General features: G+C 37.4%; 2 protein-coding genes across 4 annotated transcripts; both read right to left on the bottom strand.

The window, feature by feature from the left end:
• Positions 1-342: 342 nt before the first annotated feature.
• pxmp4 (peroxisomal membrane protein 4) lies at positions 343-2,382 on the bottom strand. 2 transcript variants are annotated; one of them, XM_029502832.1, is made up of 4 exons: positions 2,241-2,353; positions 2,024-2,086; positions 1,739-1,937; positions 343-1,637 (listed from the first exon to the last, which is right to left on the bottom strand). In XM_029502832.1, the coding sequence occupies exons 1-4, from the start codon at positions 2,351-2,353 to the stop codon at positions 1,368-1,370; spliced, it is 645 nt and encodes a 214-aa protein (XP_029358692.1). In that variant the 3' UTR covers positions 343-1,367. The 2 variants fall into 2 exon arrangements, with proteins under 2 accessions (XP_029358692.1, XP_029358693.1); XM_029502833.1 differs by lacking the exon at positions 1,739-1,937 and having other exon boundaries at positions 1,439-1,637; positions 2,241-2,382.
• A 2,121-nt stretch (positions 2,383-4,503) lies between these two features.
• itcha (itchy E3 ubiquitin protein ligase a) lies at positions 4,504-17,193 on the bottom strand. 2 transcript variants are annotated; one of them, XM_029502358.1, is made up of 24 exons: positions 17,082-17,193; positions 16,036-16,114; positions 15,584-15,725; positions 14,796-14,920; positions 13,866-13,997; positions 13,251-13,299; positions 12,949-13,127; positions 12,586-12,814; positions 12,295-12,390; positions 11,919-12,093; positions 11,736-11,805; positions 11,556-11,640; positions 11,016-11,144; positions 10,553-10,625; positions 10,283-10,354; positions 10,088-10,176; positions 9,707-9,866; positions 9,449-9,582; positions 9,089-9,229; positions 8,786-8,906; positions 8,530-8,634; positions 8,168-8,264; positions 8,000-8,072; positions 4,504-7,399 (listed from the first exon to the last, which is right to left on the bottom strand). In XM_029502358.1, the coding sequence occupies exons 2-24, from the start codon at positions 16,058-16,060 to the stop codon at positions 7,300-7,302; spliced, it is 2,601 nt and encodes an 866-aa protein (XP_029358218.1). In that variant the 5' UTR covers positions 16,061-16,114; positions 17,082-17,193; the 3' UTR covers positions 4,504-7,299. The 2 variants fall into 2 exon arrangements, with proteins under 2 accessions (XP_029358218.1, XP_029358219.1); XM_029502359.1 differs by having other exon boundaries at positions 13,251-13,296.
• Positions 17,194-18,614: the final 1,421 nt, after the last annotated feature.

Genomic DNA, 18,614 nt, shown 5'->3' with positions numbered 1-18,614 from the left:
GTGTGTTGGAAGAGCGTGACAAGAATTATTTGTGACTCAAACCAAAGCCAACACCCACTTCTCAGGTAAATCTAACTCATGCTTCGTTCCTTTCAGTTAATATTTCCAAGCGTAAGCAACTTTCGTCATCGCTTATCATTTACACTTGTTTGTTGATTATCAATGATTGTTCCATTTACATTGATGTGTTCACATATTTTTGCTAATCAAGACATTTGATTTATTTATGTTTTTTGCCGCAAGTGCTGTTAGTTATTTCAATTTGAGAACACCCTAATTGCATATTCTAAGCCGATATCTTTTAAATGGAAAGCATTAAAATTCCAGTACTGAGAATAGCTTTTGATTCAATGAGCTGATTCAAATGTACCACATCTCCCTGTGAAATGCAGTCACAGAAGCAAAAATAAAAAGGAAATATTTAAGTTAAAGGGGTTCAACTTTCCTTTGCTGGTAATCACATAAAAAGTAAACAAATAAACAAAAAAAATACATTACAAATGCACAGTTTTGGCATCAGGTCATATTTTTGAATGAATACAATAATGCAAAACTTATGTTTCGACAGAGAAATGCATTACAGCTCTACTGCTCTGGGTAACAAAACACGGTATTTACGCAAAAGAAAACTGAAAATGGGTTTGGCCATATCTCATTCATCCTAGCTCTCCTTTAAGATTATGTAAAATGGCACACCTTTCAGCTTTTAAATGGCATAAAAGGACAAAAGCTTCAGTAGGCACGCCTGGTATTGGTTTTGGAGCTGAGGTTTACCAATTTCAAAAGAACACAAAACGTGAGTCATGTGGTAAACCCCAACAAAATAAATAAACAATAAGACCAGGTGTAAAAAAACTTATAGTTTATATATAAGTGGATATTATATTTTGTTCGTTTTTTTTAATCATTCAGTCTTCAAATCAGTTGTTCATTTACATTGTTGATATTGTTTTGTCTTTTTATGTTACTGCAGGTTTGAAATTGATTGCATTACTCATCTCTTTATCTTTTATTTAAAAGCTAGATTTTGTGATTTAAATTAAAGCCACACAATGCAATTACCCATTCATCAAAATGTTAGCAGGACAGAAATATTGACATTTCCAGCTGAATATTGAAAATAAAAAGTAAAGGTTGAAACGCTGGTGTATTCTTTTAGCGAGAAGTTTTAGAGTCAAACAAGGATTAACCAGGACCAATGAAGAGAAACAGATCAATATTAAACCTTAATTAAAAACACTCTTATAGTACAAATTTGCTTAGACAAAAATTAAAGAAGGCAACGATCAATAATTCAAAAAAAAAAAAGTAATTATAGTATGATAAAGAGCAGGTCGACACAGGGAAAAAAAATCTATAGGTTAAGTTCATTTCTCAGCACCTGTCCGTGGCTTATTATAAACAAGGAAGTCTGTTATGTCATGCCACAGATTGCTGTCATGGTAGAGGTAGGTCATGGAGGACTGTAGGGAGGGCTGGAGAGTGTGAGGGTAATACTCAAACAGCCACAGGACGATGCCCCAGACCAAGGTGGCAAAAAGCGGGAAGGGGTCGTGTTTAGGCTGAGGGATGAATCCTTTCTCTACGGCCAACCGAGACAGGGCGAACAAGATCCTCGACAGCAAGTACATGTTGATCTGAAGCAACACAGAGATGTGTTTAGTAACACATTTACTAAGTAGGTTACTAAGTAGGTTGCGGTCTGCAGTCTTTTCTGTAGACTGCAGGTCTGACATACCTGACTATTGATGCTGTTGTTATCACCAAAAACTAGCCATCCTCCTACACAGGCAGCCAGGAAGGAGTGATACTGCAGACTCTTTCCCTGCATCTTCATCTGCAGAGCATGAAGCCCTTTATATGTGAACACGAAGCAGGCCAGGTTGCGGGAATGTGTGTAAGTGGCCTTCAAAATGGCTCTGAGCTTTTCCTTCAAACTACCAGAGGAGAAGAACAACATGATCAGACCTTCAGATACACAACATTTTAAAAATAAAAAGCAGACCACAGCTCAAACGCTTACCTGCCACTTTTGAATAAAAATGTCATGACTAAGGCGTGTGGCGCTCTGATCTTGGCCCCATATCTGAGAAATAAACACATTCAGTCAAAGTTGTCTAAGTCCCAGAGTCCACAGTACATTTAGCCAGCAAACTCCATTCAAATGTTTGCACAACAGACTGGAGCCCGCTTTGGGACAAACCAGGAGGAAACGGTCACATTTAAATCTTTTCACTCACACGACGCCATTTCTGAATCCTTTCAGAACCGCCAGCGCCGCTTTGTATTTCTGCTGCTGGAGCAGATTATTGACGGTGTACAGGAGAGTTTTTATCAGGTCTGGACCTGCCATGACTTTAGACGGAGCAGCAGCAGACACGACACAAAAATCTGCTGCATCGCGTCAGGTGTCACCGCGAAACCCGTCCGTGCTGTTTCAAAACACGAAAGGTTCCTCCTACATATCCTACATATTTTTTGTTTGTTTGTTTGTTTGTTTGTTGTGGCTCAAGCTTCAAATAACATGATGATAACATTTAAGTACTAAGGTTTAATTGTTTTCATTTTCCTAAGATTTAATGCTCTGGTCCTGTACTGCACGTACTGCATTATTTACGTTTTGAGATTTCCACTGAAGGCCAATTCACTTTCTTCTTTGACTTGGTATTTGGTTTAGGGACATACATCCATTCACGCTCACTTTCATTCCTACGTGAAATTTAGTCACCAATGACATGAAATGATAAATCATTGTGCTGTATCACAGATCATACGTTTAGTCGTTGATACAAATGGTTGGACTCACAATTTTGTATTAAACATATCAAACGAAATATGATGTAAGAAACATAGCATAAAATTATCTTCCAAAAAATATTGCATTGCATTTTGGGAAAATATCATCAAAAATCAAGATTTAAATAATATACTGAAACATCTTTAATTACGCTTATCTTTCATTTCTTTCATAAAATCAGAGGTGGACAGAGCACACAACGTCACTACTTGGGTAACAGTACAGATACTCCTTGTCAAATACTACTCCAATACAAGTAAAATAGCTTCATCGAAATATTACTTAAGTAAAAGTATATTTAAAAAAAAACTCAGGAAATACAGGAAAGGAAAGTAGCTTTATTGTCATTATACAATACACTGATACAATTCTGCTACAGAACAAATCACCCACTGAGATGACTTGTTTATGGAGGAAAAAGGGACAGAATGTAATATAGCAGTTCCTTGAATGTACAAATATATATAGTTATTTCGGTATTTAATTAATTATGTCATGGTCCTATTGCAATGCTTCATGAACTGACTCACCCATCGAAGTCAGATGGGGGGGTCTGGTGTCCCAAGCCCAGGGTAGAGGGGGACCCAGAACTGGGCCCTCATTAAACTATGGAATAATTTTTCAAAATAAGGTTATTTGTGGAAATGATTATATAATATGAGTTACTCAAGTTTCTTATTTGTTTTCTTCCTACTTCCTAGGTGTGCATATGGCAACTTAAAGTATTTTATCTGTGATTTTTTTTCTATCTTTTAATCCATTAAATTATCATTACTTTTTTTAATGGTTTATGTAATGAATCTATCTGCCTTCTTGTAATTTTTTTTCTGTATCTGTAAAGCATTTTGAATTCCCCGACCCTTCGCTAAGCCCCGCCCCCCTTGGTTACTGTTGCTATGCCAGGCTGCTCTCTGTTCGGTAGGAAAATGTCAGCATCAGTCCGGTGATCAGAAAGGAAAAGAAAGAAGAATAAGAAAATAAAAGGTAAGAAATTTTATAAACAAATATTTTAAAAAGCTGGGACGAGAAACGTTAAGGTAAGAAACGGCGCAGTTAGCTTGTAGCGTAAGCTAACTGACCAGCTCTAATGCTAACGTCCGTTAGCCTAGCTTGTGTTAAAGTCCGACACAAAACGTTATCTTTGTCAGAAACAGCTGAGTTTGGTAGCTCCATCAGAAAGAAGAGACAGAGAGGAGAGGGTTGTAGCTGCAGTCAGGTCACAGAGTGACACACAGGACATCCAAACACTGGCTACAAGCTAATGCGGGGTCATTTTTGTGGCCATATTCTTACCTGGAACACACGCAGAGGTGTGTGTGTGTTACAAAAAGTAAAAATACAATTAACAATTAACGATGTACGAGTAATGTTAGACTAGCACAAAACTAACGAGTGACAAGAGCATCAATAAAACTGTAGTGGAGTAAAAGTAAAAGTATCCCCCAAAAATAATACACAAGAAAAGTACAGATACTCAAAAACTGTACTTGAGTACAGTACTCAAGTAAATTTACTTTGTTGCTGTCCACCCCTGCATAAAATATCCAAAAATATTTTTTCACATTGTCAGATATGACAATATATGAAATATTGAAAACAGTTGCCTTGACTTTGTTAAGAAATATACAAATAAAATGTGCGTATATTTAACCAGTTGTGAGAAATGTAATAACAATCATCATTATACTTCACAAAAGACCAACATGAGCCCAGTGTTAAAATCATTTTATTACTTTTTTGTCTCCCTTCAATCAGTCCTGTTCACCATTACCTGAAGCCCATTCTCCAAATAAATAGTTCTCAACCAATGACTTCCAATTTTTAGAAAAAGTTAGAACTTCAAAAAAAGAAACGGTGATTACACTATCAACATGATTTACAATGTAATCAATACAACTAAAAGACTAATTTGCATATTTCTATACATTTAATTGCCCCATGATCTGGAACACAGTAGTGATTAAACAGTCAAGTGGTTAATTCAGCTAGTTTGGAGTGTCAAGGTGCTATTTCATTAGTTGTAATTTTAACATGTTAACATATTTAACAGTCAACATTTTAATCACAACACTTAAAAAAGGAGAAAAATCATGGATTTATTATTTTACATTAATAATCTCTTCACAAGTCTGCACACCTGTAGCAACACACTGGGATTTGAAAAGTGTGTGTGGATTCATTTACTGCCAGAGAGGGAGTAAGTGTATGTAAAACATCTGACACAATTAAGTATGAAGCAAGTAAAACATATTTAGGGTCAATTTATCAGTAAAGGAGAGCTGACAGTGAGAACAACCAAAAGCTTTTCTGTTTCAGTTGAGTGACGTTTAGAGAATTTAAATTAGAAATCTGATCTGCAATGCATACATACAAAATGATGCCATGTAATGATGTACCATGCCACTTATGCACACACTACAGAGCTTGAATTTTACTACTAATAAAATGTCTCATTACAGCTTATTTATCTGCTCCATCATTTTAAGCAACAAGACCTCATATAAACACGCAGTCGGAACACAAACTAATACTGTGTACAAATACATATCAATTTGTCATAGGTTGGTTAAGGACACATTTCAATTCCACAGTGATGAAGGTAAAATATAACCGAGAAAGTCTAAGCTTTCCTTAAAACTGGCTTTAAGGGGAACGATTAATTTAGTTTAAATTATGAAATATTTTTACATTTCTTTTCTGTCCCTATTCTTAAAATTAAGAGCAGCGCTACCACTTTCGTCTCATTTATGTACCTTGCAGTGGGTAACATGGGGAAACTGAAAACTAGTAGTATAATAGTGACAGCTGACGAAACGTGTAATTCATTCAGGGGATAAAGGGGTTAAAGGATTATAGTTGTTGACTTAAACTTTCTGTCAAATTGTTCTAAAAAAAAAAAAAAAAAAGCAAGAACAAAAAAACAAAACCTTTGGTAGATTGGGTCTATAGTCCTTTTCTTAAAATTATAAACTACTTTATACTAAAAAACAAACTGAGTTTGACATTTGTGAAACTATTTCTGAAAAAGGAAAACTCTATCACAATATAAATCTGAATAATAACACCCTATAAAACTAGGGCCAATTACTTTTACATTATTCATATCTCATTATCAGTTTAAACAAGCCACTCAAGGGGATCCACTTCTTGGGTGAATTTTATCTCTTAAGACATCAAAGACACATTTCTACTTTGTAAATACGTTTACATAAACTACATTAGTCGCTTCACACATTTAAAGGTTTGGGGTTCAGTATCTTCATTACTGATCTAGGAGAATACTTAATTCTGGATATGTACCAGAAAATTGGCAACCGTTCAGTGGGGATAGGCCATTATTCAACAAATAATTGTTTTCTGTTACATAATGCACCCTAATGCTCCCACTTCATCAGTAACAACTTATATTTATTGAGAGACTTCAGAAATACCTCATACTCACTCATAAGGGAATTGTTTATCAGTGATCAAAAAGGCTGATATTATAGGCAGACCCTGTTGGCAAAAATTTGTCAAATGAAATCTTAAACTAAGCACTTCCAGTATGTACAGTATAATATTCTCCACTCACATCATGAATTTTAATCAATAGCAAACGCTGAAACCTAAAATTTTGTAAAATTGATCAAACAAATCAGTTTGGCTCCTTATCGACAAAAAAAGTTCTCTACGAAACTATTGCACATAAAAATACAACCTCTCTTTAAGAACAATCACAGCCTTCTTACTGCTTACAGAAGATGTTAAAAATGTTAAAATTTTCCAATTCACTATGAAGTAGAGAGAGCTCAATCTGTCAGCATGTGAGAAATTAATATTAAAATGAGCATGATTGTATTTATCAAAGTGTCCTGTTGGTGTCAGTCAAAAAGCTAAAAATCATCTATTCATTCATCCATCCATCCAACAACAACAAATAACATAACATAAAGTTGGGCCTGAAAGACCCAAAATCACCTATGTGCCTTTTATGGTGCTTTTAGATATGAACCTTTTTATTTTAAGCCAAAACACACAAACACGATTCTTTCTTCTGGAATTGTACATTCTGCAGACCTAAAATAAGGCCCTTAAGAAGTCAATCCTGAAAATTCTCACAGACATACGTACAGAAACTGCTCTTGCGCAATGTGAAGCAAGTGCAGACATGTCAGTGAGAAAGGTGTCTCCCTCTGATCGTCCAATTTGGGTGGGGATTTCGCAGTAAGTGGCCATGTTTGGTAGTTGAAACAGAGTAAGGTGGATTCACTGGTCTCGAGTAGAGTAAAGTAAGTCTTTAAATGATTCTGTAAACATGAATCTAACTAACAATTTAGAAACAGTTGCTGCTGCATGTGATAATGTGACAGGAAAAAATAAAGAAAAAGTACTTTCATCTACCAATATGAGCAGCTCCTGGTTGCAAGAAGAATCTGCTAAAAAGTGCTCTTGTCTAAAATGGATATGGGTCCTTCCAGCCCACTGCTCCTCCATCCCATCCTGCAGCTCCTGCTGTTGTTGCATTACTCCTGCCCAAAGCCTTCAGTCTCTTCTATGGCAAATATGAGCTTCTCCTTCAGCTGTTCATAGCTCTTGTATGGAGGGAGGTCCAAACGATTAAAGCTTCAGAGAGAAAGGAGACACTATATGACTCTTCACAAAATATATTTGATTCAACAGGTAACCCCTCAGATGTATGCTGTTCATTATAATGGGGATCTACCCAATTACAGCAGGCAAATACACACAAATTGCATGAAAAAAAAAGCAGTAGGAGACTCAAAGATAAATTAGAAAATAGAAAAAGTAGAGAACTCTAAATGAATAACTACAACTTTGATGATACAAACAATGCCACCTAATAATTTTGTACATGGTTAATACAACATACATAAGTGAAAAGATGTACTATTATTTTTTTTTTTTTTCTTAAGGGGGGGGGGGTATGTCAACATTTCCCTGCCAAACTAGTTTTCCTGTGAATTTATTTGCATGATATTGCACAAGAGCATCTACAAAATAAACAACTTTAGGATGCACACACAGTGCGGTGTAATATTGTGTTACATAACTTCATATGCCAAAGACTAACAATTAAGGAATGCTTTGCATATGGTTGAATCAGAGGGTTAGGCCATGATTGCTTCATCTTTCAATTAATCATCAATTCAGATGAAGGAGGAGGACTTTGATGGAAGTAGAAAGCAGCACAATGGGTCTTACCATGTGTGGCTTCGTGGAAGCCAGTTGTCTTTGCCAACTTTCTCGATGCAGAACTTCTGGGGGCCATTGCTTCCTGTATTAAATCAATAAAACGAGGGGGAAAAATTTAAATCAAAGAGGCTAATCTGATGTGATACTTGGTACAGCATCTGCACTCATTCTGCATACCCATGAGGTCAGCAAAGCCACCAACAGGAAGCCGACAAGTTCCGGTGACAAACTGCAGCAGTCTCATCCTTTTCTCGTTGTCCATCTCCTTCACAAACTGTCAAAAGAGCTTTCTATGTTAAAAACCTTGAACAAATCCAGTATGACAATTTTATTCTATATTTCACTATGAATTCCTAACTATCTCTTTGAAAGTTTTGAGAATCTCACAACTCTTAATTTAAATGAAAACAAAAGAAAATATATGATGCATTAACTTGACTACTATTGTGTAGAATTGATTGGGAAGGGATTCATCAGAAATTGTGTTGTGCTCTTGCAGATCAACTCAACAGTCAGTGCTGCAGTAAATATGTACCAACCTGCCAGAACCACAGTATCTGCTTGCTACTTCGGGCATAATGTCTGTAGATTGTGTTTCTCTGCCAGTCCACAAGGTCTATCTCTTGCATACCACACAGCATGACCTACAGATAAGAATAAAGAAACACCTTTTTTTGATATAGAGCATGCTTAAAATAAAAAGTTTTTTGTTTCTTCTTTCTGAATCTATGGAAACCTCAAACCCTAACCCTTCCTGTTTTAGGTAAATGTTGGAGAGAATAGTTAGTTCATTACCTCTAATTCCTTCGCATCAAAGTACTGAAGGTATTGTTGCGGCAGAACTTCATTGAAGCCCTGGAAGAACGCCTGAGTCTGCTCCTCCACACCTCTGGACAGCCTCCACTCTGCCACCAATCTGAATGCAATGATACAAAGACAAACACAGTAAAATTCACTGAAGACCTAACTTGAGAAAGTTCTGCACTGTTTGGTACTCTTCATTGCTATTCTTGAGAGTAAGCCTGGATGCCACGAAGTTAATCAATAAATGTAATATTGAGTGTAAATGAGGAGGAGGAATGCACGATTCAGCTGTACCTGATGTATTCTTCCTTGTTTTCCTCAGTTACTTGGATGTTCCCTCCATCTGGTTTCAGCTCATGGGTAGTGACCTCCCCCAGAATCTCCTTGTCAACTGAGAAGAACATCTCCAGGCCACACTCCTCTATGTTGTTATCCCTGCAGGCCAGAGAGTCATTATCAGGATTAGCATAGTTAAAATGAGCAAAAAGGGTTACAACTGATTAATGAGGTTCATCATGTGGTACCTTCACTATAAAGTAATTAGGATACATATTGATGGTGATGCAATTCAAGCTGTCCATAAAAATTATGCACATCTCCGTCAGCTGCTCAACCCACCAAAACACATATCAAGGGTTTAATCCCCAGACCTACTTGATCCATATGAGTGAGTTGTAAAATTCTGGATCAATGGACTCCAGATCTTTGAGCGCAAGAGGTTTGTTCAGGATACGCTTGTAGAAGGGAAGAGAGAAACCCGTGTCGATGAACTTCCCATGGAACAAGGCCTAGAGAAAAATAAAGGCAGCGTTGTCAGGTGACACATTCATCATGCCAGCCAAATTAATCACGCCATCACCTTGTGCTCATACACTTGTATCATTTAGGTGTGTTTAAAATAAGTGCAGATACCATTGCAATAAAGCGTCCAATGAACTTGAAGTACTTGAGGTGATCAGGATTGATGTAAGAGGCAGGGTTAATCTGCAGGCAGTAGTTGTCTTTGCCGGCATACTCAAACAGACAATACATGGGGTTTAGAACTTCGTGGGACAGCAGAAAAAACCACTCCCTGAAAATATAACAAAAAACAAAAGAGAACAAGTCATACCGTATCAGTGGAGTGGTTTGCAAAATCTGAAGCTCAGGACTTAATAAAGAAACCAAATCTTTCACTGCTATTATTTATTTATAATAGCTGCTTTATAATACAACATTTATTACAACATGGGTGTCAATATGGACAGAGCACACCTAATGAATCATAAAATGCTATTTGAGAAGTTCAGTTACCTGGCTACACCTCCATAGTCCAAGCCTTCCTCCCCAGGGAATATAACCCACAATCTTCGCCTCAGATCTTGTGGGTGGAAACTCATGATCTTTGAATGCAGAAAAAAAAAAATGATCGAAAGTTCCACACCTTGAGCAATGACACAGTGTTGGCAAACAAAAAAGAGCAAGAAGATGTGGTATTAAGATGATCACCTGTTGAAATGAATCCTCAAACAATGTTTTCCTCGAGACTGTAATCTTAATGTGCTGAGACATCGACATTTGCTAAGAGAGGAAATAAAACATGAAATATATAAATGCTTACATTTTTTTCATCAGAAAACTGGGCTTATGTTTTACCTTCGCATACCGACATACCAGCAGATATAAAGTATCAGTACACTTTTGAAAGTGAAGAAATAACTACTTTATTGAGAGATAAAGCCTTTCAGCACTTGTGCAGAGATGTTCAATAGCACATACCTGACACCAGAACCTGAAGTACTGCACTTTGGCTTTAAAGTCCCTGACATAGGTTATCTGTGGTCCATTCTCACTGAGGGAAGGATCAGAAAAAAATATATCTATGTATATGCAAGTTCAATATTCAAATCACAGTAGCTGCCATTTTTTGAATAAGGTGAAATGTGTATTGGTAGTCCTACGGTTAGTGAGATACCAGCATACAAATCACATTCTTCAGATGTAAATTAACATGTTTGCTTGGCACAAGCCCCAACAAAACACGTTTGTCAAAATTATAGCAATATTATAATGCACGTTTTGGAGCCTGACAAATAATCTACTTCCTTTGTGTAATGTCAAAGAGATTACTATATTCTATGAATTACATTAATTGAAGTACTGTTCAAATTTTTGGCATAATCAAAGAGGAAAAGTTATATTCGAATGTAAAATATTTTACACATACACTTTGACAACTTACAGTGAAGATTTCCCAGTGCGGGGGTCAATGTAGGTTGTGGTTCGCCTGTTGTGGTCTACAAAGTAGGGAATACCATCCACGGTGAACCTCATTTCCCAACCATCAGGCAGGGGTTTATCATTCAGAAGCCTGAACAACACAAACACAAAGGAATATACAAATGTGTGAGCCTTAAAAAAAAAAAAAAGTTAAAATGTAAAAAACAAAACAGAACAAAAAAACTTTGACACACAATGCACGGTCTGATGATTTTTAATGATGTTTGGAATCAAATCAATATTCTTTGAAAACCCTTTTTATGTGAAACTACCTGTTACCTTCAGAACTGCCAGATTACTTGAATGTCTGCTTATAATGAGCAAGTTAGCGCAACATTAGTGCCTCTCACAGGCAATAAAGGAAATGCACAGTTAAGGTGAAATGTTTTCTGACAATATGACTTTATTTTAACAAGACAGTCATTTATACTAGACATAACAGTGTGTGAAAATAGCAGTCATGGTTACAAACACACACACACACACACAAGCATACACTTACCCTTGCCTCCTGGGGTCTTCCCACTGTGTTGTCCGTGTTGGATGATGAACAAAATACACTCTGCCATTGGTGTCTGTTCTCTTTTCTGGTCCCCCAAAAAGAAATAATAATCATAAAATAAACGTGTGTGTGTGTCGTGCATTTTTTTTTTTGTCTAATTCTGTAAATGGTGATATTTACCCCAACCATGTGGCAAAGGTCCCAGTGGGTCAAATTCCTTATTGGCTGTAGCTGCTAGCTGGTCTTGGAGCTGAACAGGACATGTTGATTAAGTAAAAACAAACTTTACAATCCTTGGGACATCACATTAAAAATGTTGAACATCTGAATGAATAACATTTGTGAGAAATCTTAAACCCTCACCCCATAAATGAACCTCTGATTAAACTGCTGCATTGCTCCCTGCAGCTGGCTGCGCTGGTGCTGCCATTCCTCATAGTTACGCACTGACTCCTGCGTGGGACGTTGCCATGTTGTGGTTCGTGTCATGTGGTCAACATAGTACACTCTACCCATTGGGTCCACCCGTCGCTCCCACCTACAGAGAAGGAGAGTGAGAGCAAGGTAGCTGTCACTTAATAGGTTTCGTAATTCAGTGTAATTATTAAATGTTATGTTGAGTCTGAGCAAATAGTTTTTCTGAAGATTTTCAAAAACTGGTGAGGTCAGAAATCTCTATCAGTATTGTTATTTTTATTACTGGTGTTATTAATTAGAAATGGATCTGGTGTTTTGATACCCTGCAGGTAGAGGCTCAGGCCTTTCCCAGGTTGTCCTTTTCTCAATATGATCCACATAGTACACTCGACCATTTTGGTCCACCCTTTGCTCCCACCTGCAAAGCCAATACAAAATGAGTGAGCAAAGACAAAGGAAACGGGTTTAGAACTGGGGGACAACAGCGGAGTAAGCAATTTGTTACGGAAAATTCTTCAATATACATAGAAATGAGACAAATAATTTTAGCACTCCAATGTTTCCAAGGCTGAAATGAAAATGATGAAAACAGAAACAAGCTTAGCTCTTGTACCCTGGTGGTAAGGGACCATTGTTCATGGGTGTGATTCTTGGAGTTGTTGTGCCCACAGCTGTTGAGGTGGAGGCTCCTGGTTTCGGGTCAGATGTTGGCTGTGAGGGCCTTGCAGACGCTGCACCTGAGTCATCCTGTTGATCTGAACATCCACTGGCAGACACCTGAGAGGAGCCATCAGAAGCTGGGGCTTCACTCAACTCACTTGGAGAAGAACTACTAGAAGAGGCTGTGGAGAGAAGCAAGGGCAGAAATTCTGTGAAATAATTTGTATTGTACAATTGTTACACACAGGGTGTATATGATCCTTGGTATGTGAAAATGTGCAATGAAGTTGAATTCAATGATGCTTGCTTTTCTTACTTGGTGAGGCTGCTGGTCTGCACGGTGTTGGAGGAGGAGGCCGTGTTGGTCTAGGAGGACGCGAAGCACCAGAGCCTCCAGGAGACCGTGAAGGAGAAATTGTACCATTGACAGAAGGACCATTGGGAACAATGACCCACTCCTCTGAATCACTGGAGGGTGAGGTATCTCTGCTTGACCTGGGGATCAAAATGGAAAAATTACTGATATACCGCTTAAGGTAAGGTTTGTTCTTTGAGTTATAGAGTAGATATGAGATTGATGAGTGGCATTATAATGCAACAATTTTGGATTTACTAAACCTGTTGCCAGTGTCTCCATTTTGTTTCGTATTTCCATTTGGAACAGCTGCTAGAATGACAGAAAAAAAAGAAGATAATTGACAAAATGAACACAAAATTATTGTGTAAATTGTATGATTGCATATTTCCTATAATTACAGGCAATTGGCAAGACAACCTTTTTTTTAACCCATGGGCATTTATTTATTTATACTCAGTAAGCAGAACTCAACGAAGAGTCCCAACTTTTATATATGGAAAAAAAAACAACATGATAGCTCATACTTTTTGGTGTAAACATTTAGCTCTTTCTATGTTTAATGATGATAAAAAAAAATTCTTTGTTAAGAATGATCAAATTTTACATATAAAAAATCTGTATTCCAAATATTTGAAAGGGCAGCATTTTACAATGCTCCCTGGATGAGCTGTAAATGAAAGTGTGTAACGGAGTGATTTTCCATTACCAGCTTGACTTATGCACTAACATCATTATGTCCATTCATTCATTCATGCCTTTATTCACATTCTACCAGTTTTCCATTTCTGGGTCGCGGGTGGGTGCTGGAGCCAATCCCAGCTAACATTGGGCAAGAGCACTTTATATTGGATTTAATTGTGTGTTTGCTTCCTTACCATGTTCTCTCTCTGCCAGGGCAAAGCTTTCAGCATCCACCTGCATGCCGTCCAGACAAACTGAAAGGTCACCCACAACATCCTTGGGGTCTCTCTCAGAGCACAGGTGCAGTGTCTGCACCACCTCGCACACTGGGATAGGGAACAGAATCATCATGTTGAAGACACTACAGGAGCTTTTAATTCAGAGGATTCAACAACACACCTCAGGTGAACTCATCATATAATTAACCCCATCAACATCATAAAAAAAATGGAAATATGCTTTGTTTGTCTCTGAGATGCTCAATATCAAAACGAGTGAACTTGCTGGTAAAATCAAAAGAAACAATGGGAAAAAAAAGCACTTTCGTCACATGCGTTCTATCAAGCAATGTGGCCTTAAGAGGCTGCTAACAAGGCTAGCAAAGCTAGCAAATTTAGAGCAGGCAGCTTTAACTCAGAATATGGGCCAGATGTTTATGTCACATGGGTTGAGCATGGTGGTCAGGTCTGAAGAAAAGAAAAGAAAACACATCCTGGGGACAAAAGGTCAGAAACTATGATAAGACCTTTATTGCAATGAGAAGAAAGCCTTATTGAGTGGTATCAATGCTCGTTGTTAATCTTATCAAAGCCCAATAAAGCATTTGCATAACCAACTTAGACACATATGCACTCTTACAGAAAAAGTGTGTATAGCGTTTAAAGCATGCATGTCTGTCAGATAAAGATGTGCTAATAGACAAAGATACACAAATTGAACACAGAAAGTGAGATTACAAGAGTTACAATTTATTATCCCAAAACATATAAACAAGATAATTGTTGTCTGAAAAGTTAGTATGAAGTGTCCAATCAACTATTTTGTTTGATCTCTCAGAAGCAGAAAAAATACAACTGCAAACCAAAAGAGGAGTCCATAGCAGTAAGAAAGTATGGAAGACTCACATTTCAGGTCATTATTCTTAAGGGTCTCACGGATCTCCAGTGTGGCCATTCCCAACAGGATGTCTGCCTTTAGTGTCTGGTGGCTCCAAACACGGAAAATCAGCTTGCTGACCGGAGTGACAATTCTGTCAAAAAGTGAAAGGATGATGCAAATTAATCGATGTGAGGAAATCATTCAGTGATTATTGTTGTATTCTTTTGGGTCCCTAGAAGGCTATATCATCATCTCTCTGCTACCATTTTTTTTTTTTTTTTTTATCATTTGTGGGGAGTTCCTTCCAAACTATTTCTGGTTAATACTTCAATGTGAAGATTTGTTTGCTCATCTATGTTTGGCATCACACTAGTAGAGTGTATTTTTGGTAAGATCAGATAACTATTTTAAGACATTGCTTATGAGTTCTAAGGTGATAACAACAGACTCAATTTTAGATTTGTTAGAATCTCTGAATTTGAGAAACGGTGCTCGGATTATTAATGCTGAAAAATTATCATGCCCAAATAACCCTTTGGCGAGTGATATGATTTACTAAACAGTAAATATTGGGCCGTATTTCAATTGCAAAGCCACAAGCAACAATCAACAATTATCATACAAAACACTCATTGTTTGACACAATATCAATTTGGGTTCACCTGTGATTTTCATTCAGATATATCAGATGCTAGGTAGAAAATACTATTTGGAATAATAATATCTATAGTATTATGGAGACCAGATCAAATACTTCAACAGCTATTTGTTGAACTGCTTCTTCCTCTAGTACAAAGATAACAGTCATACTTACACTGTGAGAGCCTGCTTCCATTTCGGACTGTGTGTATTGTTGCATTTCTCAGTCCTCTTTGACTGACCGTCCACAACTACCTCAACATAGGGACTGGGGCCAAACCAGTTCTTTTTGTTTTCCTTCAGCCTGGCTGAAATTACTAGAAAAACAAGAAAATGTCAGATTATTTTTACAAACATCTGTCCACTTGCTGCATTTGTTTTGACTTCATGTAATTAATACATTTTCTTTAACTTTTAGTAGCTATAAGTAAAATTGATCAAAGTTTGTATTTAGTAGGGATGCTGCCACTTGCAACTATCACACAGGTATGAATATTGATTTACAACTTCTTCCTGTGCCTCCAAGTGCTTATAGTCAAAATAGACAGACAGTTCTCTAACTGTTTTTAAACAGAAACTTAATAACACCAAGTCAAGCAATGCTCAACACGTATGACAAGAACTTACCTGTGACTTGTAATTGGGACTTCATGGCTCATCCATAACACTAAAGCCTTGTTGGGTGCACCAAAAGGAACTGCAACAACTGCAAGGAGGGAAATCAAACATAAGCAGGAAAGTCTCTATGCATGTAAGCCACTCAAAGTAATTGAATAGGTTGGCATAAGAGGAAAATATAGCCTGCCTTGAAGTACTAAGGCAAGAATGGATTGAGGAAGATATCCATCTAAAACAAAAGCTATGAGAGTGCTTCTAGTGATGCTGAGTCACACAACAAAAGACAAGACTACCACACAATACTTCTCATAATATTTCAAGGGAATTTGTTTGAGAACAAGAATTCAGATGACATAAAGTGTACATATTTTAATTTGACTTTAATTTTTTATTTCATTTTGGTCAGGTTCTGTCTACTTCCTTATTCTTGCGTAATTTAATGTCATGTCCGCTAAACGGAGCAACGTTAGCCAGTGACTTGGTCTAATCTTAGCTATTTCGAGCAACCACCGAATAGAAAATCCCATCCTTAAGTTAGCTATATTAAGTGTCACTAACACCTACCTAGTTAATCTGTGAAAGCATCCTCTAACCAAACAAAAAAGGTGGTTAATATCAAATGACAGGAAAAGGGGAGTGGTGTGCCTTAATATAGTTTATGTGATAGAGGTGCTGTGTATCGGGTAGCAGCCTAAAGTTGTCAGAGGACTACCTGCTACAAACAAGCAGCCTAACTGTAGCTTAATAGCTTTAACTATCAGGCTAGCTTCGGGGTTAGCCGAGAGTGGCTTTGTTGGCAAGACAGCTTCTAACACCGTCCTGTTCCGTATTACCGAGTACGATTATAGTTAAAATAAAGTGTAATCGAAATGTAAACGAAACCGAGAGGCTCGACCAGGACCTGGGGGAACTTTGCTCGCCGACGTGTTCAACGCCGACGCTTAGCATTAACTATCGTGAGTAATGCTAACAGCTCGCGGTTCCTTTAGCAGCTTCGATCAGTCGATCGATGAAAAGCCAGCTTCCTCATTCAGCGACCGATTAAATGTCCGTACCTGGTTTAAGCAGACGACAAAGAGACTCCGGGACTTTAGTTTCACTTATGCCTGTGATGTTGACAGGTAGCCGCCTGCCATCTGCACAATCCCGTGTTCCGCTAGCCAGAACAAGACCAGCCTTTCCGGTTCGAGATTTTCAAAACAAAAGCCGACCATACCAACAGATGTTCGATGCAGTATGTCTAACAATATGTAAAAAAATACCTGCAGTTTTTATTAAATCGTGAGCAACATTCCTTAAATTAACCTTAACCTTAATAGCGTTGTTATAAAACATTTTCCAACAGTTTTCCTAATTTTATACACAATTTAATTCATTCGACAACACCGAACCATATTTTATTTCAAAGACGAAATTAAGTTTCTGTCTATGAATAAAATCGCCGAATATATCCTATTTAGAATCGGCAATTCATTTTTGTCCTCTGTAGGGGACATTAGTTTTTGCTTGATTCCTCTTAATACTTTCGGACGCATAAAACATTTGATGCAGAGATTTCCTGTCTCATTGTTTCCTCTACATTCATTTAGGAGTGGCGGCCGCCACTAGAATTTCTCTCAGGATAAATAAAAGTATATATCTATCATATTTATAATATAAAAATAATATAATATTGCACCTGTATATTAACTGGGATGTACATAAAAAATACAGATGGAAGTTGTTGATATACCAGTTTTCTGCCGTGTACCTTGAGCAGCATTGTGGCATAGGGGTTAGCGCAAATCCCCCAATAAGAAGTTTGTGAGTTCGGCCCCTGGTCTGGTCAAAGTTAATTGGTTAATTGGTGTGACTGATGGACAGGGCAGGCTGTCACTTGTTGTGTTATCCCCAGTAGAGACTAGACCGCACCCCTTCACAGAGCCCCCTCCCTAGAGAATAGAGATGCCGCAGAGATTATACTAGAGCCCGCATTGTTTAAATGCTTTATGTTTGGCATCAATGATGTCCTGTTTTGCAGTGCAAGTGTTGTAAAATTCTAATAAAGTTGAGTTTAAAAAATGTTTTCTTTTCTCTGAATGTGTTCTTTACCACTCCCCACATCTAATGTATCCCCAAAAAGTCAAAATGAAAGCACCGGGACTTGAATACGGAACCTTCTTGCTGTAAGGGAAGGCGGCTATCCACAGTCCGATTGTGAATACATAACATGGCACATATCACTTTGAACACTGAACAGTCCAAAGACATGCAAACAGTTTTTCTTACTTCCTGAATCTAAACCTTCGTTAATGAAGGTAATTAAACTGAGCACCTTTACCGCATGCGACCTCACAGGTTGATGAGGAAAGAGAACCTTCTTAAGGAATGGTTGTTATCAATGGTAAAGATAATAGCAGAGTCATTAGTAAGTAGTTATTTTTAGTTCTTTTTTTTTTTTTTAGGTCTCACATAATGTGAAATTTAAATGCATTTTGGTACAACAATCAAAAAAAGAAACCGTCTACATTTAAACGATAAAACAAATCATTTTAAAAGAGTTTGTGTGTTGTTTGTGTGAGTCTCTTTTTGTTCCGTTATGGCGTCAC

The sequence above is a fragment of the Echeneis naucrates genome, chromosome 5, assembly GCF_900963305.1.
Source record: "Echeneis naucrates chromosome 5, fEcheNa1.1, whole genome shotgun sequence".
In the NCBI taxonomy this organism is placed as follows: Eukaryota; Metazoa; Chordata; class Actinopteri; order Carangiformes; family Echeneidae; genus Echeneis; species Echeneis naucrates.
The sequence above is the reverse complement of the archived record's forward strand: the minus strand, read 5'-3'. Positions and strand labels throughout refer to the sequence as shown.